Genomic DNA, 25,496 nt, shown 5'->3' on the forward strand with positions numbered 1-25,496 from the left:
CCCCCCTGTAACATCTGTCCAATTTCTAATTGAGCTGCACTGCTGCGAAACAAAGTGACATCTGGTTAGTCAGCCATTTCTTTTGAGGACATGTATTTGGCAAGAGTCTGCACTTTCTGGAAAGTCTGGTCCAAAAGAAGAATGGCAGTATAACCATTGCTTGTATGATCCAGTCTTAGTTCAGAGACACACGGGAACAGGACACCTGACCCTTACCTGCGCTGAAAACAGGCTCCCTCTGTTTGCTGCAGGAAGTGAGAAGGGAAGAAAGTCATCTAAATGTGCTTGTGTAATGTGAGTGTATGAGTTGCTCTTTTTCATGAGCATAAAAGCATATAGACATACTAATTTACATACTTCTCTGTAGCTTTCTTGCCGCTGGAGTTGCTCCCTGTGGAACCAGCGCGTGTGCGATTGTTTTTGGAGTCCACACCACTGTCTTTCCTGTTGTTGGGGCCGACTTGCTCAGATGAACTTGTCCTTTTCACAGTGCTATGAATGACAAAAGGCAAGAATTAATATTAATAGCAATTTGCTCCTCACAAGAAAAGGCAAAACAAAATACTGGATAATGCTAAAATACATATAAAATATAAAACATAGCCAATGTGAAAATATGACATTAGCTTTTTAAATACGATGCACACAATGTTAATTAATGATTCATTAAAGATCCTGCTTGAATTAGTATTAACATTTATTTCAGATTTTTTTAAGAAAAAGTTTCAAAACTTTGGTGCTGCATTTATTTGATCAAAAATACAGCAAAAACAATAACACTGAGAAATATTCTTAAAATGTTAAATAGTATTCCTGTGATGCCAAAGCCAAATTTTCAGATGCCATTACTCCAGTATTTAGCATCACATTATCCTTCAGAAATAACTCCAATATGCTGGTTTTCATGATCAAGAAACATTTCTTCTTATTATAAATGTTGAAAACAGTTGTGCCGCTTCGGAAACCGTATAATTTTTTTCAGGATTATTTCATAAATAAAAATAAATACTTTAAAATACAATATATAAGTACATTTATTGTCACTATTAAACAATGTAATGAGTTTTGGTATAAAAGCATTAAATTCTTTAAACAAATAACCTTAATACTGCAACATTTATGTATGTACACAAATATATATAGATTGCAATATTGTATCTGTCTCCAAATATAAGTTAACTTCAATTTTTCCTACAATATTCTGAACCTCAAACAGGAAGCATACATGTAAGCATTCACACAGAAAAAAGGAAATGGCAATGTAGAGATAATACTGTGACAGCCAATTATAACAGACATTGAGCACCAGCCTTCCCCAAAGAGACACAGCAAACAACCATTACATATTCCAGAAGAAATGTGTTTTATATGTTTAGTTTTTTTTCTCTGTGACATGTTCATGCCCTGATTTGCTGTGTCTTTGTGTACTAGAAAGGGGTGAATTGAGACTGGGTGCCCTTTAAAACGTGTCAACAAAAGAAAAGAGCCCATCAGCAGTCCACTGGTTGCCAGGCTCAAGTCTAATCCAGACTGCAGAGCTAAAGTTCATTTGGCCCAGCCATTGGCCGATGGTGTTATCCCGTGTTAAATAGGTTGCAGGATCTTCATGCTTTGTAAGGCTTTTTGTCAATAATGGCACTTCAGGCATACAAGCAAGCTCTCGCTTCAAGGCATGATGGGAAAAGAAGCTTTACAGGCGGCAATGAGAGAGTGCCTGAAGAGAATGTGAAAAAACAAAAACAAATGACCAAGCAAAAGAGTGCCCAGTTTCACACGAATCAAAGCAAGGCTTATCTCCCATTGCAGTGGTACTTCCTGTGGGATCCCCAAACAGCCTCCACAGAATATAGATGAACCGCAGACTCTGTTTGCTAAGGTTTTAAGCTTGAATAATGGCTTTAAAACATTTTTACTACAAAAATATCAGTAGTTCACATCACTTTTTAGAAGATTGGAGATCCTGTAGGCAAAAAACTCTCACCTGTAAGGTGGCCTCAGAAGAAACCTGGGCAGATGGGACAGACTAGAACACGTAACAGATGGGTAGAAGGGAAGGGGACAGACAGGTCTCACAGGATGACAAATACAGATGACACTCACAAACAAAGACACTTAGGGGGAAGCAGGGGTTGTCAGCTTGTGCCTAGTAATCATAAACCTCTGTTTATTCATTAATTTGTCTACATGATGGGTCCATTTATTAAAAAGACTGTTTTTTCTCATTGCAATTTTGATTTTCATAGTTGTATACAGAAGCATTTTAAGCTATTGAATATAATTACATCAGTATCGGTTTATGGATTCTAGAAAGAAAAATTTTCTTGTTATTACTCATGGCTTCCTAGGGTCAAAAACATTGTATTTCTGAAAAATATGGCTGGAAATAAGTTGGAATGTGACATATCACACTACTCTACAGATACACTTCCCTTCAAATGTTTGGGCTCAGTAAGAATTGTTTTTGAACAAAATGATTACTTTTATTCAGCAACAATGCATTAAATCAATCCAAAGTGACAATAAAAACTTCAATACAATACTATATTATATATATATATATTTACATAAATGCTTTTTTTAATGACTTTAAAATCTTGAAAAAAAAAAGTGGCACAACTTTTTGTATCATACAAGCAACTTGTGTTAGCACCAAATCAGCATATTATAATGATTTCTGAAGGGTCAAGTGACAATGATGATACAAGTTTTGGCTGCTGAAAATTCAGCTTTATCATTTTAGGAATTAATTACATTTTTAAATATATTGAACAGAAAACTACTATTTAAAACTGTAATAATATTTAACAATATTTTACTTTTTTAATAAAATAAATTTAATCTTGGTAAGCAAAAAATACTTTTTTCAAAAACATTAATAAGCATAAAATACTTTGTTCACCCCCGAGCTATGTGAGACATGTTTTTTTTATGGAAGGGTGGTTTTTATTTCATGTCTTTTGGACTGAAGCAATGCAACACCCGCTGCATGCCAATGAACAGCTTAAAAGATCAAAGAAATTTTTACTACAACTCCGACTGGATTCGTCTGAAAGAAGAAAGTCATATAAACCTAAGATGCCTAAAATGTAGCCAAATTTTCATTTTTGGGTGAACTAACCCTTTAAGTTGCAATTGTAAAATATGAAGTCATAATGTGGAATTTAAGTTTATGTGCAACCAAATTTAAAAGGCTTGCTCTCCATCATCTAAAGCCTAGGCGTACTGCATTGCTTTCAAAGTCACAGTTGACTAGAGAACCCGTGTCTTTCAGGTTTAGTTTTGCTTATCATGAAAGATGTGAGCTGACCTTTATAAGACAAAACATTACACTGTTATCTTGTGTATATTCCTGCTCTGTCTATGTTTTACACTGAAAGATATTTCAGCACAGCACAGGATACACTCAATTTTATCTCCACACCAAAGTAAATTGACTGAGAATGATTTCAACAGTTTCATCTTTATTTCTAAAATGAAAAGGACTAAGATTTAAGTCCTTATTGATTAAATTAAATTATTATAACTAAATTATAGATTAAAGCAGATATACATTACATAACGTGTACTATACACTAAAAATCTGAGGGTCACACACTAACATGCTTTCAAGTTGTAACTCAACAAAAATATATGCCTTGTAGATATTAATGTTTCATATCCTCATACTGGATGAAATCAAAGTCTGAAGCTGAAAAAAAAAAACATTGCCTGCACCCATCAGGCATAACAAAATGTTTTTGTGGAATCAGTTTTTGGTCTCTTACCTTTTGGTTGCTGGTGAGCTGTTGTCCTTCTTGGAGCTGGAGGGGGAGGGCAGTGTGCCACCCTTCTTAGGCAGGACAGTACCGTTATTGACCATGGGTCTCAGGGGCAGGGCTGCAATCATCGGTCTAGCTGAAAGATGGAAGGACACATGGGCAGAATTACACACAGCACTGCAGTCAGACGTTTATTACTTGTTGTTTTGGTCACACTTTATTTTAAACTTTTGCCTCAACAAACTCCTAAATTGCTGCTTATTGATAGAAGTAATTGTTTAATTTAGTCATTGGGTAGGATAAGGGATGTAGAATACGGTCATGTAGAATATGTGCTTTATAAGTACTAATAAACAGTCAATATGTTAATAACAGACATTATAATAAGCATCTAGTTAATAGTGAGAATTGGGCCCTATAATAAAATGTTACCGTTGTTCCCATTCTTTGTGTAAACAAGCTTTTTTTAACAGTTAATTTCACATTCTCAGAGGCTCTATGAAATCACTTTACAAGAACAGTTTTTTTTTCCTGTTTAGAATTATTTACTATTAAAACAGGACGTCTGGGCGGTACATATATAAGGACTTATCCCTTTTGTTTTAAATGGCGAAAAAGCCTTTGTTACGTCATAGTCATGAGCAATCATTTGTTAATCAGTTGAATATGATTTTAGTTTAAATCTAGAGATCATTGGACAAAAAAAAGTGTGTAGTGCAGGATGTGTCATTAATATTCTTGTGTCATTATCCAAAAAGACCTAAATTCATTTTAAGTGCATAAATCTGCTAAAAGTAAATTTAGTTTATGGGTGTATTAACATACAGATGAATTCAAAGCTAACACACATGGACAAATGGCATTTAATTTTATATTAAATGTATCTAAATTTAATTCTACTCTTCTTAATTTGAATTACCATTCAGAAATTTGGGGTCATTCATTACAATTATTTTTAACTCCATCGATTTGGTGTTTTAGAAACATTACTTATTATTATCATGTTTAAATTATATTTTTTAAGGAAACATTGAATAGAAATGTTGCAAGAACAGCATTTATTTGATACAGAAATCTTCTTTAACATTATACATTCCTTTGAAGCTACTTTGGATCAATGTAATGCATCCATGCAGAATAAAACGATTAATTACTTTCAAATAAATAAAAAATAATTTAAAAAATCTTACTGACCTCACACCTACGAACAGTATATGTTTAATGCATCACATAGAAACATTTCCAGATGTCAAATTCAATCAATATAAGAATAACTGGAACAGAGCAGTGACCAAAGTAGGGTTTTCTTGCTTATTCAGACTGTCCTGCAATAGGTTGAGCCACGAACGGACTCCATTAAAATACAATTGTGGTTCACAGAAGTCTCGGTTAGTGAATATCCCTCTGTGCAATTCAAGTATTTAATAGTGCATCCACACCTGCAGTCTAACTGCTGATGGCAAAGATTTTAGAGAGCTTTTATTTACATTACCCTATGCGTCTGCATTATTATTTATTCATCACTGCAGATCTGCTTGAATTTGTGATGAATGTGTAGGCAGCGGGACAGAAATACAGTAGAAAAAAAATAAAAGAAAGATTGAGGCAAAAGCGCAAGTGAGAAATAGCAGAGGATTTTTTTGTTGTCGTTTCAAAGAGATCAGACTGCAAAGAGCATGACTCCTCTCGCACACTACAAACAGGCAGAGGAATAGATGAAGTGAACATGAGCTAGCTGAAGTACAATGAAAATAAACATTTCTTTATTAGTTTAAGGTGTCTTGGACCACAGTTTGACATTTAGTAGCACATATTCATGCAGTCTGGCTAATTAGTGTCTGACATCAAAGCAGCAAGTGTTTCAAACCTCTGAGATGGTAAAGAAAGGTGACTCTAATTACTCACTTTATCCTACAGTTCAAAGGATTATGTGGATTTAGTAAAGCTTTGTTAAACAGTCACCAAAGAATCAAGATATTTAAGGCGACAAGCCACTTTCCATGTCTGTTAGTCCACAGTTAAAGTCATTCTTGAGATTTTTAAAGGTCTCTCATTTCTGACAGATATTACAGTGTGGATGTGGTAGCTTGCCAGTCTAGAGTGTTTGTTAAGCACACTAACAAGCATCTTATAATGTTAATCTCACTAAACTCAAAGAACTGTGAGAGATAACTATATGTTACACATGCTGGAGTGGAGTTAAGGATGCACAATATATCCATGAGTATCAGTGTTATTTTTATTATTATTATTATTTTATTATTATCTGTCTGATTAGGTTGAGGTTGGAAGAAAAGAGTTCCACTCTTTTCCTTAACTTAAATTAAAAACTTTATCCATGATTTCAGATGTGCAAAAGTCTATTAATTACTCAAATTTACTCGCTCTCAAGTTGTTTCAAACCTTTCAAAAATGTCTTACTTCTGAATTCAAAAGAAGATATTCTAAAGAAAAATTTTCGGTTACCAGCATTCTTCAAAATATGTTCTATGTTCAATAGAAGAAAGATATTTTTGAAAGTTTAGAAATGACATAAGAGCAAAAAAAATTTTTTGGTGGACTAACCTTTTAAATTAACTTGAGCGTGAAAGCTGTATTTAAAAAAAGACATATTATATATTAAAATTAGTGCTGGGCAATGATTAATCACGATTAATCACATCAAAAATTAAAGTTTTGAGTATATAATGTGTGTGTGTACTGTGTATATTTATTATGTACAGTATACATAAAGACACATACATACAGTATACATTCAGAAAATATTTACATGCATTCAGATGTATATAATTATATTCATATAATTTATACTATATACAGGTGCTTCTCAATAAATTAGAATGTCGAGGAAAAGTTAATTTATTTCAGTTATTCAACTCAAATTGTGAAACTCATGTATCAAATAAATTCAATGCACACAGACTGAAGTATTTTAAGTCTTTGGTTCCCACCAATTCACAATCTCAACAAATTAGAATACTTCATAAAACCAATAAAAAAAACATCTAGTGATTTGTTGGCCTTCTGGAAATTATGTTAAAAAATTGTCAAATTATTTACTGTACATGTGCTCAATAATTGGTAGGGGCTCCTTTTGCTTTAATTACTGCCTGGCATGAGGTGATCAGTTTGAAGCACTGCTGAGGTGGTATGGAAGCCCAGGTTTCTTTGACAGTGGCCTTCAGCTCCACTTGCATTGTTTGGCCTCTTGTTTCTCATTTTCCTCTTGACAGTAGCCCATAGATTCTCTCTCTGGGGTTCAGGTCTGATAAGTTTGCTGGCCACTCAAACAAACCAACACCATGGTCATTTAACCAACTTTTAAATGGATGCAGTGACTTTGGTTTTCAAAAAACACAATGGACCAACACCAGCAATGACATTGCACCTCAAATCATCACAGACTGTGGAAACTTAACACTGGACTTCAAGCAATTTGGGCTATGAGCTTCTCCACCCTTCCTCCAGACTCTAGGACCTTGGTTTCCAATCTTGCTCTCATCTGAAAAGAGGACTATGGACCTCTGGGCAACAGTCCAGTTCTTCTTCGCCCAGGAAAAAGATGCCTCTGACGTTGTCTGTGGTTCAGGAGTGGCTTAACAAGAGGAATACGACAACTGTAGCCAAATTCCTTGACACGTATGTGTGTCATGGCTCTTGATGCCTTGACTCCAGCCTCAGTGCATTCCTTGTGAAGTTTACTCAAATTCTTGAATTGATTTTGCTTGACAATTCTCATAAGGCTGTGGTTCTCTCGGTTGGTTGTGCATCTATATCTTCCACACTTTTTTGTTCCAATCAACTTTCTGTTAACATGCTTGGATACAGCACTCTGTGAACAGCCAGCTCATTGGAAATACATTTTTGTGACTTAAATTCCTTGTGAAGGGTGTCAATGATTGTCAGAGACCATTTTGAAGGCTCAGGAAACCTTTGCAGGTGTTTTGAGTTGACTAGCTGATTGGCATGTCACCATATTCTTATTTGTGGAGATCGTGAATTGGTGGGTTTTTGTTAAATGTGAGCTAAAATCATCACAATTAAAAGAATCAAAGAACCAAACTACTTCAGTCTGTGTGCAATGAATTTATTTAATACACAAGTTTGACAATTTGAGTTGAATTACTTGAATAATACTTTTCCTCGACATTCTAATTTATTGAGAAGCACTTGTATACATATATATTTAATGTATAAACTTAAAAAAAAATCTTAAATATATACATGCATGTGTGTGCATGCATGTTTCTATAAATTAAATCAAGTAGATTAAGCATTAATCTCTCTACATGGCTCCTGTTACATGGCTCGTGATTCATGCAAGTGATGCTGAGCCACTAAAATTCCTGCATGTATATAACAGCATGTAAATAAACATTAGACTGAAAATCTGTTTTGCAAATGAATAAACATTTAGTATATAAACATACTTATGTTACAAATAACCAACTACCAAAGCAAATACCAAATCTAATTAACATTTAAAATGGAACCTGCTGATCTCGGATTATAAATATCAGCCAACATTTCTATATTAGTGCATCCCTAAGTGGAAATATAACTCATATAAAGCTCAGTCATCTGTGTTCATGCATTTTTGAAGCCAGTGATGTCAGTTCCAGTCATGTGACTAAACTGTGCGCTTTGTATTAGTGAGTAACTCTTGACAAGTGAGACATGAGCCCCACTGCCTACCTGGCTTCCCAGCACTGCTGTCAGAGGAGGGAGAGTCTCTCCTCACTGCTGCTTCTAAACACGCGCACAGTATGAGAGAACAGTTGAGGCAAGGGAATAGGAGGTAGAGAAGAAAGGAAATGAAAATAGCAATAGAAGAGAAAACCACAGCCTGAGCAGGGGTGGGATGGAGATGAAAAATAAGAAACGGCACACATTTAAGGCTCAAAGAAAATGCAGAGCATGTTCTAGAAAAGCAGCTGAGATTAAGTGCAAAGCTGAATAACACTGTCTGGAAACTCTAGGACTTTCTACCAGACGAGGTGACACTGACAAAGGCTCTGTGTGGTACCTTTGGTTGGTCCTTTCCTGTTGAGCATGGCCTGCTGCTCCTCTGAGACGTTCAGTCTCCTCACAACGTCAGCCAGCGCCGACTTGAGCAGCTGAATCTCATCCTCCTGCATCTGAACCCGCTGCTCCAGAGAGGCGATCCTGTCCGTCACCTCCATACTGCTCGCTGCCGAGGCACTGTCATCTATGACACACAAAAAACTTCAAGTATATGGAAATCTAATGCTGAAATTTCAGTTTCATAACAGTTATAAGTAAGTACCACTGTTACAAAATGGGGAATCTTCAAATAGGCTTCACCATATGTGCCTCAAAGAACCATTATTAAATGATTATGTTCCATATTATTAATATAAAAAAATCTTCCTATTATGCTGTATTTTTATTTTTACCCACAACTGAATTAATGTAAGATATATACCCCTGAAATTAAGCCATAGAACTATGGCTGTCAATAGAATAATATTATTACAATAATTTTCATTATTTTCAACCACACTGTAAATAAAAAAAGTAATTTAATGGTAAAAGCCAGTAAAAAAATATACAGTACAAAACTGTTAAATGGTTAACTGTAAGTTTCCTTTGTGAAAATTATATATATATATATATATATATATATATATATATATATATATATATATATATATATATATATATATATATATATGACACTGAAAATTAAGTCATCTTATAATTTACAGGGAAAAACTTTAAATTGACATCCCCAGATTTATGCTACATGTTAAGTTAATATTTATTGCAGTATTTTAGTACCATGTTTATAGCCACGATGGCCTTTTGTATTGGTATGCATGACAGTGCACACTCTTTCTATTCATTACTATTTACCTCAGATTGTTGAAAAGCTACTTTGATAACTGTCGCTTATATGTACGACACAAAACAGCATAAATGCACAAAACAGTGTATTATAAAGGCAGAAAATTTAAGTACTTAGTAGGATGATGTATTAGGGTTATATCAGTTTAGAAAGCCGAATAAAAAGTTAACTATGTCAAATTCAGTAAAAAGGTTCTCAAATGGGATCAGGCTAATCACACATCCCACTTAATAATCCAGTCCATTCTAGTTTATTTCCACCCAAGGTGAGCATCATATTTAAAACAAAGCCTCATCCAGCAGGGTGCTTTTAAAGAGTCAGCGAGCGATAGCCTAAAATGTCCCTCTTCATCACATATAAACATGCTGATGGTTTTTGCGGCACCTTCCCTAACAGCTGCTGACCTGGAGAAACCCTGTTACTCCCTCTTTCACTCAGACACACAACCCACACACATACGAAAGAGCAGTTAACTGCTTCCTAGGTGATTAGAAGGCTTTGTAAAATCAGGGATATGAAACATTCATGAAAACCAGTGCTTTCAAGCACGCCCTGAGAATAACGTCTTCATTAATTATACACTGAGAGGAAGCAGCTGGTAATTAAAGCAATAATAATAATAATAATAATAATAATAATAAAGTTAAAACATGCTACTGCATTTTTTAATAAGATTTATAAGCAAGCCATTCAATTAGCTTGATGTTAAAGTAATTCATTAAAGTAATTTTTAAACAACTCTACATCTTTTGGGATCTTATTGCACATATTTTTTAACATTGGTTTAGGTATAATCATGAAATAAGTTCAGTAAGGTTCATTACATGAATATTAATGCTAATTTGTGAGTGTGTGTATGTGTGTGTGTGTGTGTGTGTGTATACTGTACAGACCAAAAGTTTGGACACACCTTCTCATTCAAAGAGTTAAAATTGTAGAGTCACACTGAAGGCATCAAGGTCTATTTGACCAAGAAGGAGAGTGATGGGGTGCTGCCTCCACAGTCACCGGACCTGAACCCTATCCAGATGGTTTAGGGGTGAGCTGGACAGCAGACAAAAGGCAAAAGGGCCAACAAGTGCTAAGCATCTCTCGGGGAACTCCTTCAAGACTGTTGGAAGACCATTTCAGGTGACTACCTCTCTAAGCTTATCGAGAGAATGCCAAGAGTGTGCAAAGCAGTAATCAAAGCAAAAGGTGGCTACTTTGAAGAACCTAGAATAGAATATATTTTCAGTTGTTTCACACTTTTTTGTAATGTATATAATTCCACGTGTGTTAATTCATAGTTTTGATGCCTTCAGTGTGAATCTCTAATTTTCATAGTCATGAAAATAAAGAAAACTCTTTGAATGAGAAGGTGTGTCCAAACTTTTGGTCTGTACTATATATATATATATATATATATATAGAACCTTATTGTAAAACAGTGTTCCCAGCATTTGCTTAATAACAATAGTGTAAAATAATTTACACTAAATAAGTCTCATTTATAAACTGACATTCAGTAATACCATTTAAAATATGAATTCATAGTGAGTGTGACATGAATTATAAAAATGCCAACTATGAGTCCTACCAGCCTGAATAATTGGCAGTTGGGAAGCTTCAGGCAAAATAAAAAATGGACAGTTTTGAAAGTGAAATTTAGATAAGTACCTTCCACTGCAAACATTCAATCACTCAGTGTTTCCTTACCCCAACTGAGCTGTATAATTATGCCCTCACACACATCAGCACACCACATTGAATGGCCTCCAGCCATTCCACTTAAAATTCAGTTGCTCACCCTGCAAAAACGATCATAGTCATTAATGTTCAGCGGTGATTAATCGCCTCCTGAAGATAAGCCTCTTTATGCAACACTATTTCACCCTGTCAGGATATTCAGATAACCCTTGGATTTACACTTACCTGCACAGACCAGCACACCTCAGCCCTCTGCACTGGGAAAACCATCTCAGTATCCCAACATTCAAAAGTTTTCCATTGCTGGATCAGTAAAGGCTTTGTTAATCACTACACTGAGGCTTTCTATGAGTGCATTACGAACAAAGGATCATAAAATGTGAATCCCTATATAGACACACACACTTCAAATCTAATAAAAAATGACTACTAATAATTAGAGCCGCAAATCATGCTGTTTGCATAGAAATTGCCTCTTTGATGGAAGAAATTAATCATTGATTGAAGCTGTCCCATGGATTCATCTTTTCAAAAGCTCCATGGGGAGATTATTCTGTCTTTTCTCCAAGCACAAACCCAGTTTTCAACCGTTCTGTAGCCGCTGGTGGCATAATGCTAATAACCAGCACAATAAACGACTGTCACATCTGCTCAATAGCCTAAAAGTGCTTCTCGTTCATTTGACAAATGCACAACATAATACCACACTACAAAAGTGCACCTGAATGGTCAGCGATAGAGCATGTAAACACACACTTAAACACATATTTAATTATATTCCTTCTAAAACGCTAATGCACTCCATTGAATTTGTCAGCTACGCATGACTGCAGGTGAGCATCAGAGAGCTTGTGCTTAAAAACCATTAGCAGGAATATATCAGTGCAGCATGAACGGACACAAATTGCAATTCTTGTTGCCATTCGTTGTGTTAAAACAGGAGGATTGGCAGGCGTCCATATCTTCTAATGTGTTCCAGAAATCAAATGAACTCCTCAGACTGAGGATCCACTTCCGTTGCCATTGTCTCTCACTATCTCGGTCTCTCTCCCACTTCCCCTGAATTTAATCTCGTTCGGTTTCATTGTGATTGGACTGGACGTCGGCCCATCTCTGGATTCATGTTCCACTGGAAATTAGAGTTTGTAAGATATCGCATCACTATCCTAACTAGATCTTCTTCAAAGCTTCTGTTGGTTAACCTCCAAACACTGAACATGTCTTTCTTAACTATTATCTGGCGATCAGACAGAAGATCACAGCAAAAAAAAAAAAAAAAACTGAACAGTTAAAAACAGAACAGCACTGAAAATCCTAACACTTAAAACAGAGATGTCCAGTATGATCCAGCTCTCAAAAAAAAAAAAATTGCTTTAGGAACTATTTAGGCCTCAATGTGTTAACATCAGGATAAGATTGTGTAGTCAAACATTTATTTCAGACACCTGTCTCTAGGAGAGGCTAAACCCCATTTTGCTTTAGACAGTTTAGTGCATGAATTGAAGTCAAATACCTGTCCATCCTAATAATACTGAATGTTTTTTCATTCTCCTAAGAAAGAGAGACAGAACTGATCTCACACAGACAGCATGGCCACCAAAAGACAGATTGTTCTCTTGCTGCACATAAAATGAGATTGAAACTGAAGTCCAATTCCTGACCTCTTGGCCTGACTAAGCGCAGACATTCATTCACTTCTTTAAAACCACTGCAAAGAATTTCAATGTATCCATGCTGAAAGAATTGCAATGTATCAATCCATGCTGCTAGTTGAAAGTCCAGGAAGCGCAAACATATTAGAAATTGTAACATTAGGCAATTGTGTTGAACATATACATTTAACAGTTGAAATGTTCAAATGAAAATATTTGAGTTTCTGATTTCGATAAAAAAAAAATTATAAATCAAGAATCTAAAATTACAAATTAAAAAATTCACAATTATAAACTATAACTGTAATGGTACTCAATATACTGATATCCACAAAATAATACCAATAATGCTTTAAATCTTAGAATAATTAGCTAGCATAAAGCTACATAAAAAGACAGAAGGGCAGAGTAGAAAGTGTTGGTGGATTATCAAAGCAAAACGGACTCTCTTTAATGTCTCTCTCAAAGCGCTGGGGCTGATTAATAATGCATCTCTGGTCTCTCCCTGAGTCTGAATCTACTAGCTGACTCACTCAAACCCTGTATCTGCCCAGAAATGAGTCTTAACAGTAGCAGGGAGCTAAGATTTGTAAGGATTATCATTATGCTGACAGGAAAATCTGGAATATCCCATACCATGCTCAACAGAGTTGCCGTATAATGCAAATTACATTGCACATTTTCCATTGTTCCGCAGTTTTTTTGGCTGAAATCTAGTCATTTTAAAAGGAATCCATACAGTCTGGAATTTCGTTAAAGTGTGAAAGATTTACACATGCAGATTTCTCAAGTTGTACTCATTTGCTGCAGTAACTAATAGAAAGCTGTATGGTTTGAAAATGACTTCTTGGATCAATGTGTCATGCATCACTTCCCTACTTACAGTGGATCTTTTTATCTTTGAAAATTTTCTAAAATTTCGCTGAAGTGACTCCACCAATAAGCAAAATACTCAGGTAAAAAAAGGTTAAAAAACAACAACATATACTCAGCCTTCAGAATGAGGTTATTTGTAAGTCACCACCATTTTTTTGGCTGCTTCATGCATCTGTCTTCAAGTACAAGAGAAAACATATTTCATTCCATACTGAAAAATATAATAAAAAAATTGTACACGGTAGTTGATGAAAAAAAAAATTCATTTTTATGCTTAAGAATAATAGCAGTTAGCTTAACAACATGTTAACAGCAAACTTAAAACTGTATTTCAAAAATATGCTAATTTTGTGAACAACACAGATTAAATAAATTACTAGGGGCAAGAAAATATATTTAAAATTGGATAAAATAAATATAAGCCAAAAATATGGGATAAATAAGCAAGCTCACTGGTTTTTGTAAAAGCGCTATTGTGTAAACGAAATGCATCTGGTCTCAGCAAGTATCCAAGTGAATCCTCCCAGAGCTTTTCACAAACCATTCTCATCAACCAACTGTCCTTTGAGCCTGGCCTCTTACATAAAGAGTCCACGCTGAGAGACACAGGCAGGATTTCTGAGAGAAAGTGAGTAAAAGGTTTGTGTGTGCTTTAAGAAGATTACAACCGCCTGCTTTCCCAACCGCTTTGTTTTTGCAACCTGAGGTCACAGATCCAAGGTCAGTTCACTGAGGACCCATCTGCAAACCCTGGTGATAGTAAAACTGTGTGCTGTCTCGAGGTGTCAGTGATTCAGAGAGCATGGCTGGACCGTTATATAATCCCAAACAAAGCAAGAGAACAGTCTGCAACAAAGCTATCTGCCAGATTACAGGTACATAATGAGAAAAAAAAGATGGCCTTCAGTAAATAGTACTTAGGAGTTAAAAATAGTCCCATGAGATCATCCCAGAGACCTCACCCATGACCTCTGGCATTGAAAGAACAGGAGAAAGAGAGAAAGCAGGGAAGAGTTGATGAGTAGAGCCAAACTGTCCCCAAGAGAGAGCCAGCATTTCAATCCACCTTACATCAGCAAAATCCACCTTCAGGTCAAGCTGTAATCAACCTATTAAAGCCAATGCCTTCTTCCATTCTGATCTCAAATCCCTTGTTAGGGTTTTATAACTGAGGCTTAATATTTACACGTTAACAGTATTGACTAGATTTTTACATTTTCTGAATAGTAAGTGGGGCTTGGCCGCTTAGCCTTATCACTACAAATCTTGGGAGTTGTGTTTGCCAGGAAGAAACTATGTGGTTGCTAAAGTGTTTTGAGTGTTTTTAGCATTTCACAATGCAGTGGTTAAGCTCATAGATATATAGGTAGATGCCCTACTAGTATTACTGTTTCTACAGGTTGCTACACGTGACTGGTCATCATACTGAACCAGGAGTTGTGGTATCTCACTGATTTACAAAACTCATTGATTTTTATTGTGTCTGAAGTGATCAAATGTGACATCTACCTATACATCTCCAACAATGTATCTACAACGCGTGTGGGTCATGGCACAACAAAATACAGGGGAACCCATTATAATCAGATTATAATCAGTGATGCTGTCTAGACTGTTTCTTGTTCCATTTATGACATACTGACACAAAGTTCAAATGATCTGCAAGTTGCAACAGTCCTGTTGTAGCATCCACTGTAGACAGACTTTAACTGTTGCAGCACAGCATGGCATGACATGATATGGCAACTGTTGTGTCTGGTGTAGACATGGTGTAAATGTTGGTAGTGTGAGGCTATGTGGTTGCTAGGGTGTTCTGAGTGTTTTGTGTCGCTATATGGTGGCTAGGGTGCTTAAAGCATGTTGCTATCCCTTACAAAAATGAACAATGGTTTTATTATAGTAAAAGTGTAGTAACAGTATAGTAAAAAGTATTGTTTACCATTTGATGTCACTACAAACACCATGTTTAAACTCTAGATAGTGTAGAAAACCAAGGTTAATTTGTAGTAACCATGATTTTTTTGGTTTTGTTTGGTTTATTTAGGCCATTTATTGTTTACAATGGTTGCTGGGGCATTCATGGTGGTTCTTCCACACCAAAACATCTAGAAAACAAAACAAAACAACAAGCTTTAGGTAAATCAAGATTTTAAAAGTAAAACTTATTTTAACTTGACACAAAATCTTCATAGTGCAAGATGCTAAAACCTGAGACAAGTCACAAAGACATCAATCTATCCATATTTAATGGCATTAAATAAAATTTAATTGATGTTTTTATTATCAAAAATTGATAATAATGAATGTTATTGATCTTATTGTAAAGGAATTGTCAATGCATGTTTTTTTTTTCTTTTCTTTATTTAACGTAATTTTGAATTGAAACTCGATCATCCACAATACAGTATATCGAAGAATAAAAGTATTTTTTGCCATTTCCATCACATTGTGACTGAAAAACAATGCAAATAGATCCAATAACGTGTCCTATGTGAACAGCCCCTTAGCAAGCACCACTAATGAGAGGATGTTGGGAATTATTAAATAAGGACGTAGCGGAAATGGCTTCTTGGGATATAAGTGCACATCTTTTTGCATCTTTCTCCTTCTCTCTCACAAAGCCGTTAGCATGCTGCCAGCACCTTACCAGCACGTGTAAGACAGGCAACTGAAGCTACATGTGTGTGTTTACATGTGTGTTCATTAATCACGCCAGCCTCCATCCCCACGGAGAGACTCCAGACAGGACCGAATCAGTGACAAGTGATGCGGAGATGCCTGCAGTGTTGTTCCCAGTTAATCTCCTCCAGGCAGCCACGGAGGCAGAGAAAACAGCTTTGTGTGAATCGTAAAGGCAGGGTGTTTTCCACCCCCCACTACCAACCTGCTCAGTGCTCACTGCCAAGAAACCAACAAGGTGGGGTATTTTGGGGACGACGGTGCTCTAGCCCCAAGCCTCACTGTTGGGATGCAGGAAGTGGTTGGGCTAAGAGAGGATTAAAGGGAGACTGAGCCGATCCTGATCAGCGGTTATCCCTCTGCTCCAGGAGAAAGTGCACAGGCTTAACATGCTCTGATGTATGGGTTCATGAGACTACTGAAAACAGAGTCTGTGTGTTGTTTTGGGATCAAAAACAGCCAAATGCTGGTGTCCTAAAAATGAGCTGCTTGGCCAGAGATGTCGTTTAGCAGTTTAATGTTTAAATTGTTTACTAGCAATATTTCTTAAAGCTTATGTGCTTTGTTCCAGAATTATGAGCAGAATGAGCAGACATTTGATTTATAAAATTAGATTAAAAAGATACAGAAAAAAAACAAAGTTGTGAGTAGGACTTGTAAATGATAATGAAAGGAGAAAAATTCTGTTAATAAGTCAAGTGAACATGGCCAAATATCAGCTGATTAATAATATCAGCCTGATCGATATCACTTATCAGAATAAATTCTTGCTTTTTAAATTTCATGAAAGAAATTGATTATTTGGTTAGTTTTTAGGGGTCTCTTCTGCTCACCAGTGCTCCATTTGTTTGATCAACAGATAATATAAAACAGTAATATTGGGAAATTGTGTTACAATTCAAAAAAGCTGTGTTCCATTTTAATATATTTCAAAATTGTATTTATTATGTGATGGCAAAGCTGAATCTTTAGCAGTTTAGTGTCACATGATTCTTCAGAAATCATTCTTATTAAAATCAATGTTGAAAACAATAGTTGATAAATATTATCTAAATATTATTTAGGGAAACAGAAAAAAAAATCATACAAGGTTTGGAATGACACAAGGATGAGTAAATAATGATATTACTTAAATATGTCCAGAGATGTGGTACATTATTCATTTAATAATTTAGGTAAAAGAATTAAAAAGAAACTGATTTTTTTTTTTTTTTGAAATAGGTTAAATTACTCTTTTAAGAACACAAATTATTATTTTAAAAAGTGCTTTAAACTAATATTACATATTACATAAAAACATTATGTAACATTAAATATTACATTTTAGCATGTCTGGAGAGCCTTGCTGCTAATGACACCTTTCCGGACAACAAAACACACTTGTCTATAAGATTGCTTATGATATAAAGATTGCTCTAAAAGACTCAGCACAGTACAAGAGAAGCTACACATCATGTCATGCTCCCCACCACACCCACATGCTTCGACAGACTAATCAATGAAGAAAGCCCACTCGCTCAGTCACAGGTGACCTTACTGTCAACCACAGTGAGGAACGGCACACACAACTCTCCAAACAACAAAACACTTATCTGTCTCCATGTTTAATCAGCCGGGGCCTCTGTTCATGGGACCCACCCAGTGACAGACCCTCTCACTCCAACAAAGTCACCATAGAGATGAGAAGACAAAACCGACCTGGAAAAGGCACGCTGGGGTAGAGCAGAAACTGCAGGTTGTGCTGACTCATGCTCTCCTGAGAAATGGCACAAACCGTGGGGAGCTCTGATGGCAAAGGAGGCAGGGAAGGAGGAGAGGAGACTGAGGATTTTGAAGGAGTCTCAGAGGGTCTGAGTCACAGAGCAGGAGAAAAGTAGGGCAGCATTAACTCATGGCTGGCTCCGCTTTCCTGATTCTGACACAATGCTCTTTTCAGCCTGGGCTTTCTTCTCCTTCAGAACCCAGTGCATTGTAGACACATAACAAACAGCCCAGAACAGCGGGTGGTGGGTGGTTCAAATGAACTGAAGTGTTGTTCTTTGGGTGGGTTTGCGGATGCTGTGCGCTAATGACCCTGGATGTTACATGCGGAAAATCATATATGTCAAACCCCTGCGCAGAACAACTGAGCTGATGGAAAGGAGAAAGTGTGTCAGTGTTCCTATTGTTCACTAAAACAACTATTTAATATTTTCCCTTAACTGAAATAAAATATATATATATAAAAACTTCTCAAAACTTAGAAATGTTGCATCAGCAGCTAACTGAAAAAAAATAAAAGTAGAAGTACTAAAATTTCTAAAACTAAATTAAAATAAATCTAAATAGAAATATAAAAAAAAACAAAAAATAATAAAAATGAGAAGCACATCAAATGACTAAAAGCGAAAAATTTCAATTTAAAAATAAAAGGTAAATCAAAATATTAATACAATTAAAAGTAGGGCATAAACAATATTAAAATATTTTTTCTTAACTGAAATGGAACAAGATGAAATAAAATAAAATACAAATGTTAGATTGAAAACCTTAACTTAAAAAAAATTGAATTAAAAATAAAATTATCCCTAAATAAAACTTAATTTCTAAACCTAATTCTTAAATAAATAGAAATATAAGGAAACAAAAACAAATAAAAATGACGAGCATAAAAAAATTACTAAAACTAAAATCAAACTGAAAATATAAAAATAAAAGCTCATTTAAAGTATTCATAAAAACTATAATAGTATAGATAGTATCTTTATTCACCAGAGATGTATGCATAATCTGCTCTGAATAAACGTAAACAGAGAAAGGCTTGCCATGGCTCTCACTTGTGATTTCGCAGTGGTACGCTTACAGTTCAAAATGTCCATTGGATAATGGATGCTCAAACAATAACAACAGTGAAAAATTCAAATATAAAATCCCAATAAGCCTTTTGGTTGGACTTAATCTGGTCAACACAACACACAGTATATGAAAGACATGCACTATGTTTTGCCATTGCAAAGCATTAGCATATTTTGAAGCAAAATTTGAATAATCCTCTCTGCTTGACACCCCCACAAAGGCCTCTTTGTTTTGGAAGCCCTTGAGAGTGAATAAGTGAGTGGAATATTCCAAAAACCTCCTTAAAGTACAAAAATAGCACAATACTATGCCTTCAGTGGGACATGCTTCAGATATGCGCTGACACCTTGAACGCTACACTGCTTATGGCTAAAAGGCAAAATCCAATATCCAACAAAAAAACATATTTTGGTAGGTTACATTGAAGTTTCATGAGTGTCAATCTTTGAGTCTGAAAATTATGGAAGCATGTTTCAAAAAAATTTAAAATTAAAAATCACAGTTTACAAATAACAATTTTATATATATATATATATATATATAAAGTACATTTGCAAATGAGAGATAAAAAAAAATAGTAATAATTAAGATAACATAACATAATTAAGAAATAAAGTTGCAACTGTAAAACAACAATTACCTTGTTTTTTTTCTCTGAAAACTAAATTGACTGCCATAGGAAATCATTTATTTTTTTTGTGTCAACAAGCTTTAAAAATATTCTAAATATTTTAAAATAATTAATGTTTTGAACTTTCTATTTATCAAAAAATTCTTTACATTTTTTTTATCACATATTCCACAAAATATTAGGCATCACACACATTAAGAACATTGATAATAATACAAAATGTTACTTGAGTACCAAATCCACATATTGTAAGGATTTCTGAAGGATCACATGACACTGAAGTGTTGCTGCAAAAAAAATTGCATTTATTTTACAATATCACAGTTTTTACTATATATTTGATTGAATAAATGTAGCCTTTATAAAGGTGAATAAATGTATCTCTCTGATTCCAAACTTTTGAATAGTAAATTATTTAGAAAAAACGCGCCCGCGCGAGAGAGGGCGTACAGCACTAATGACTTTCTCAGATAGAAGGCCTGTGCAGATGATGGTTTCAGAATTGTTATCAGTAAGGTAATGGGAGAGAGTGCCAGATGAAGAGCCAATGCAAGTCATCGGAGGTCTGCCACATTATCCGGCACCCATATCACCCTGGAGCCCAAGACCGGTTTCCCACTGAAGCTAAGCAAGGCTGAGCCTGGTCAGAAAACTAGGTTGCTGCTGGAAGAGGTGCTGGTGAGGCCAGCAGTGGGTGCTCATCCTGTGGTCTGTGTGGGTCCTAGCGCCCCAGTGTAGTGATGGGGACGCTATACTGTCAACAAGCACCGTCCTTCGGATGAGACGAAACCTGACTCTCTGTGGTCATTAAAAATCCCAGGATATCTTTCGAAAAGAGTAGAGGTGTGACCTCGGGATCCTGGCTAAATTTGTCCATTGGCCTCTGACCCTCATGGCCTCCTAACAATCATCATATCCGCTGATTGGCTTCTTCATCACTCTTCATATTCACCAGTAAGCTGGAGTGTGGTGGGCGTTCTGGCGCACTACAGTATCCAGGTGGATGCTGCACACTGGTGGTGGATGAGGAGATACCCCCTGTCTATGTAAAGCGCTATGAGTGCCTAGAAAAGTGCTATATAAATGTAATGAATTATTAATTAAATTATAACAGACAAACAACGGCTGTGTCAATATCACCCATTTAGGGGAAGATGAGTTTTATCCCTCAGTCTGCAATTTTTTATGAGAGCACAGCTCAATGAAACAGCACAAGAGCCACGATACTAAAGGAAATCAATGTCTAGCTTTGAACGAATCGAAAAGCCCTGGAAGAGTTCATTTCTGCATATCAACATTAACCTCCAAATTCAAGTGACAGCCTTGTGAGGTCAATGAGAAAACAGTGAATAAATGTCTTCCAACTGTGGCTCTTATGAATTGCATTAGAATTTCAACGTTTTATATTCTTGCTGCTAAAGTTGTGGAGAAGTCAAGTGTAGAAGCAAGTGGAAGCTTTTGTTCATGACATTCATTCTCACTCACTTTCAGTTTTCTCTTCTGGTTCTGTCGGTAACGTGAGCAGGTCTTTAATCCTAATCCTGTTGCACATGCATCCATCAGTGGCTCAAAGGACGACCAATAAGAAGTGAGAGCCGAGTGCCAAGAACACTTCTCTGGCAGCAGCAGCTGAATGAGACAACAGCAGTCAGAAAGACTGAGACGTCTGGTAGACGTCTTGATGCCAGAACACCAGATATCCTTTGCCAGAACTCATGCCAAGGTTTAATTTGAGTAAGGACATGAGGTTGATTTATCTCCAGAATCCTTCAGGAAATAACCATGATGGACACGTTTTGGCTGAATGAGAACAATTATGTAAAGGTCAGTCTTAAAAGATTAGTTCACTTCTGACATCATTCGCTCATCCTCATGTATTTCTAAACCTGGAGCACAAAGTAAGATATTAGGAATGTTTCAACAGTTTTCATCAATACAATGAAAGTCAGGGGGGGTTGAAATTTTTCTAAATATATTTTATTTCATATCATCTTTTATATTTTTTGGTTTAACGGTTTTGAATAACATGGTGAATAGATGATTGTTTTTTTTTTTGTGTGTTTTTTTTTTAAGATTTAAATTTAAATTAATGTTTTCATTCGACCAAAATGTGACCATCATCATTTTGGTAATTTCCTGAAGGATTGTGGAGGCAAAATAACTGAAAAAAATGTCTTTATAATATTATTTTTTTGTCTGAGCTATCCCTTCAAGAGCAGATGAGTCTTTGCTGGCCCAGTATCCCTACAACAAGTAGTTTGCCGATCAGTAACCTCGTGAAGCATTTAAGAACAAATGACTTCATACCAGATCCAGAGCTTCGGCAGAGCACTGTACTGATGACCTCACCGCAGCGCTCTCCAGCACACCCTCATTCAATTACCCTCAGTCCTACGCTGGCCTGACAAGCCAGAATACAGGCCAGCTATCATTCTCACTCAGCTGAACAGAGTGAATGCAGAAAAGCAGAGCGGTTGCCCCTTTTCATTTAAGAACTTGTAAAACAAGACGTTTATAAGTGTAACTGATGTATGAGGCCTATAGCAGATTAAAGGGGCTCTGTTGAATGGAAGACTTGTGAGTCATGACTGCCAACATGATAAAAGAGAAGATTACACCACAACCACACAATCATATCATAGCTTCAGTGTAAACAAGTCAGCAACCTCCGATGCTGCTACGCCACATGACCCCAGAAACAAATATCACTCTAATGTTGGATTTTCAAAATGAACTTTAAAAAAGATTATGGAGTGAACCCATTAGGGACACACTGATATTTAAATTCTGGTCAATACTTATAAGCTGATAGTTATTTTCCATGTCATGGCTGATAACTGATAAATGGTCAATATTAAAATCAAATACTATTTTGTGAAAATAAAGAAAAAACAAAATAATAAAAACTGAAACCAATCATTTTAAATGCATTTTGTAAGTAAATTAAGGCATCACAACCGTAAAATTTACAGTTTGAAACATGGACATTCATTGGAAGATTTGCTAAAGATTACATTACTATTATAAAATTATTATTTAACAACAACCATAATAATAATAATAACAATAAATATAAATGCAAATATTGCATTCAAAGAAATTATTAGTGATTTAAAAAAAACATGCATGCACAATTAAATATCCAGTTTAATTTTAGTATGTATACCGTATCCACTGATTTATTATAAAATCTCTAATTGATAACGTTAAAATATGAAAATACTGTGAATGTCTAGAATGAACAGAATTATAAGCTAGAATGCTGATTTACAGTAAAAAGATAGACTAAATTTAGCAAACAAGAAATTTGAGTACCCTGAACAAAAAAAACAATAATAAAGTCATAAATCAAAGATTACTGAAGCATGTTCTACAAAAAAATTCTCCTTCAGTCTTTCTACTACAAAAATTTATATTTATTTCAATTTGCTATTTTCCATTTTTGTAATTATTTGTGAAATTTACTTAGATACTATGCCTTTTTTCAGCATAGACTGAAATAAACCCTCACCAATAAATGCTAAAACTACAGTTCAATAAAAGCTTTAATGTAAAACTCGTGCAACAGCACAGCATCACATCCTACACAAGCACAAGGAGAACTTCAGATGGCTTTCTCTAGCGCTGTGATGTCAAATGAGGTTCCTTAATGCAAGAGATTAATGGTGTTTGACAGAACAGTGACACGCACTTCTATTCATCCTGGAACAAGGAAATCCCTTACTAACCACCCCAAACTCCTCTCTTCTTTCCCTCTTTTATAATCAGCCCTCACCCAAAAGCCTTGAAGCACCAGCCAGCATCCACACACATGACTACAGAATACAGATCGCAATCAGGATGGCAGAACAACAAAAACCCCAACACACATCCTCGTCCTCTAGCTTGTCGAAAGCTCTTGAGTTTCATTTTCTCACTGGAGAACGGTCTGATGTAATAAAGGCGTAAGAGATGATTCTCTGCATTGTTTCTTTCAAAACGAACAAGTCTGACGGAAAACAACATCAAACACCTTCAATCTCAGGAATGACAAAATGCTTCACCTAAACAAAGTATCTGAAAAACATGACATTTGAGAGATGCCCTTCTAGAAACACTTGCTTCGGGAGCATCTCTGTGGAAGAAAACTGTCAACTACTATCAAATCCTTTCAAAAGGATCCATCACAGCCAAGAGGATTTCAAACTTTCTCAAAGTTGAGGGACTGAAGAAGGTCATAAAGGTTAAGTGCAGCACCTGAGGAACAGCTGAGGCGACATGTTTACGTGAACATGTAGATTATAAGATGGACAAGCTCTCAGACTAAAGACAGAAAACATGATGAGTTTACCGTTGCAGAACTGTAGCAGTGAGGAGGTGTCATAGAGACTGCTGTAGCTGGAGAAGCCGTCCTCCATTCTCTTCCTCTCTTCTTCCCTTTCTCCGATAGCTCCCTGTTACTTTCGTTGGCTGGCCACTGCAGCTCTCTGTCCACACAACATCCAGTTTTCTTCTAGGGTCAGCCTGCCAGTGTCATTCACCATGACAACCCATTCACGCTCGCCAACTCAGACGTTGTCCTTGACTAGGACAGAAATATTTTCTGAAGTTATAAAAGGCTTGTCTTCTTGTGCACTTTTTCTTCCCCGGTTCTATCTGTGGTGTTTTCCTGTGTGAGATCTCTATAGGAAAAATAAGCCAGTGCAGGGCTTGAGCTCTCAGAGGAGTGTGTGCGTGTGTTGGGAGTGTGTGAGTGTTTGTGTAATGTCGAGGACACTCCGCTGAGCTCGTCTGTGAGTCCCGGTCTGATGGAGAACGGACCAATCAGAGTGCAGGGGGTGGAGCCTCCTTCAAAACATAAACCCTCCCCCTCCAGCTGACTGAGACTCAACTGACACTGTAGGAAACAGTGCTGCAGAAATTAAGCAAGAAAAGATGACTTTGCTGCATTAGAGGTGTCCTAAAATAGAAACAAGTTGGTGTGAATCAATATTTAGAGTTGGTAAAAAGCTAGAATTGATTAAGGGTATTTTTGTGTGTTTTTAAACGCTGATTGAGAATGTAGTTGTACTTAAACTGCACACTGGAGTAAAGAGGATTATGACTGTGACTGAGGCTAAATATAAGCTTCCATCTTTTAATGGAAGCAGGAAAGACACTGTACTGTGAAACACTTATATATATATATATATATATATATATATATATATATATATATATATATATATATATATATATATATATATATAAAGACATATCTACACTATCATTTCAAAAGTTTGGGGTCAGTACAATTAAAAATGAAATGTTTTTTTAAAGTAGTCTGTTATACTCAGAAAAGATGCAGTTATTTTATTTAAAATACTGTAAAAATAGTAGTATTGTAAAATATTATACAGTTTAAAAGGTCTGTTATTTAAATTAATATATATTAAAATGGTTTTTTTTCTGTGTTGGTAAAGCAGAATTTTCAGAATCATTACTCCAGTCTCAATTATTCTCTCTACATCTTTTATTGTGCTGAAAAC

The 25,496-nt window shown here is 35.8% G+C and overlaps 1 protein-coding gene across 6 annotated transcripts in view; it reads right to left on the reverse strand.

The window, feature by feature from the left end:
• eml1 (EMAP like 1) overlaps positions 1–25,496 on the reverse strand; it is a 50,108-nt gene that overhangs the window by 13,579 nt on the left and 11,033 nt on the right. For 2 of the 6 annotated variants that reach the window (XM_026286181.1, XM_026286180.1), the window contains exons 2-6: positions 8,785–8,967; positions 8,454–8,507; positions 3,765–3,894; positions 358–492; positions 217–245 (exon numbers count right to left, since the gene is read on the reverse strand). In XM_026286181.1, coding sequence (XP_026141966.1) covers positions 217–245; positions 358–492; positions 3,765–3,894; positions 8,454–8,507; positions 8,785–8,967 — 531 coding nt within the window. Of the gene's footprint in view, positions 1–216; positions 246–357; positions 493–3,764; positions 3,895–8,453; positions 8,508–8,784; positions 8,968–24,319; positions 24,754–25,496 lie in introns of those variants that run through there. The other 4 variants (XM_026286183.1, XM_026286182.1, XM_026286184.1 and 1 more) reach the window with 3 other exon arrangements.

The sequence above is a fragment of the Carassius auratus genome, chromosome 17, assembly GCF_003368295.1.
Source record: "Carassius auratus strain Wakin chromosome 17, ASM336829v1, whole genome shotgun sequence".
In the NCBI taxonomy this organism is placed as follows: domain Eukaryota; kingdom Metazoa; phylum Chordata; class Actinopteri; order Cypriniformes; family Cyprinidae; genus Carassius; species Carassius auratus.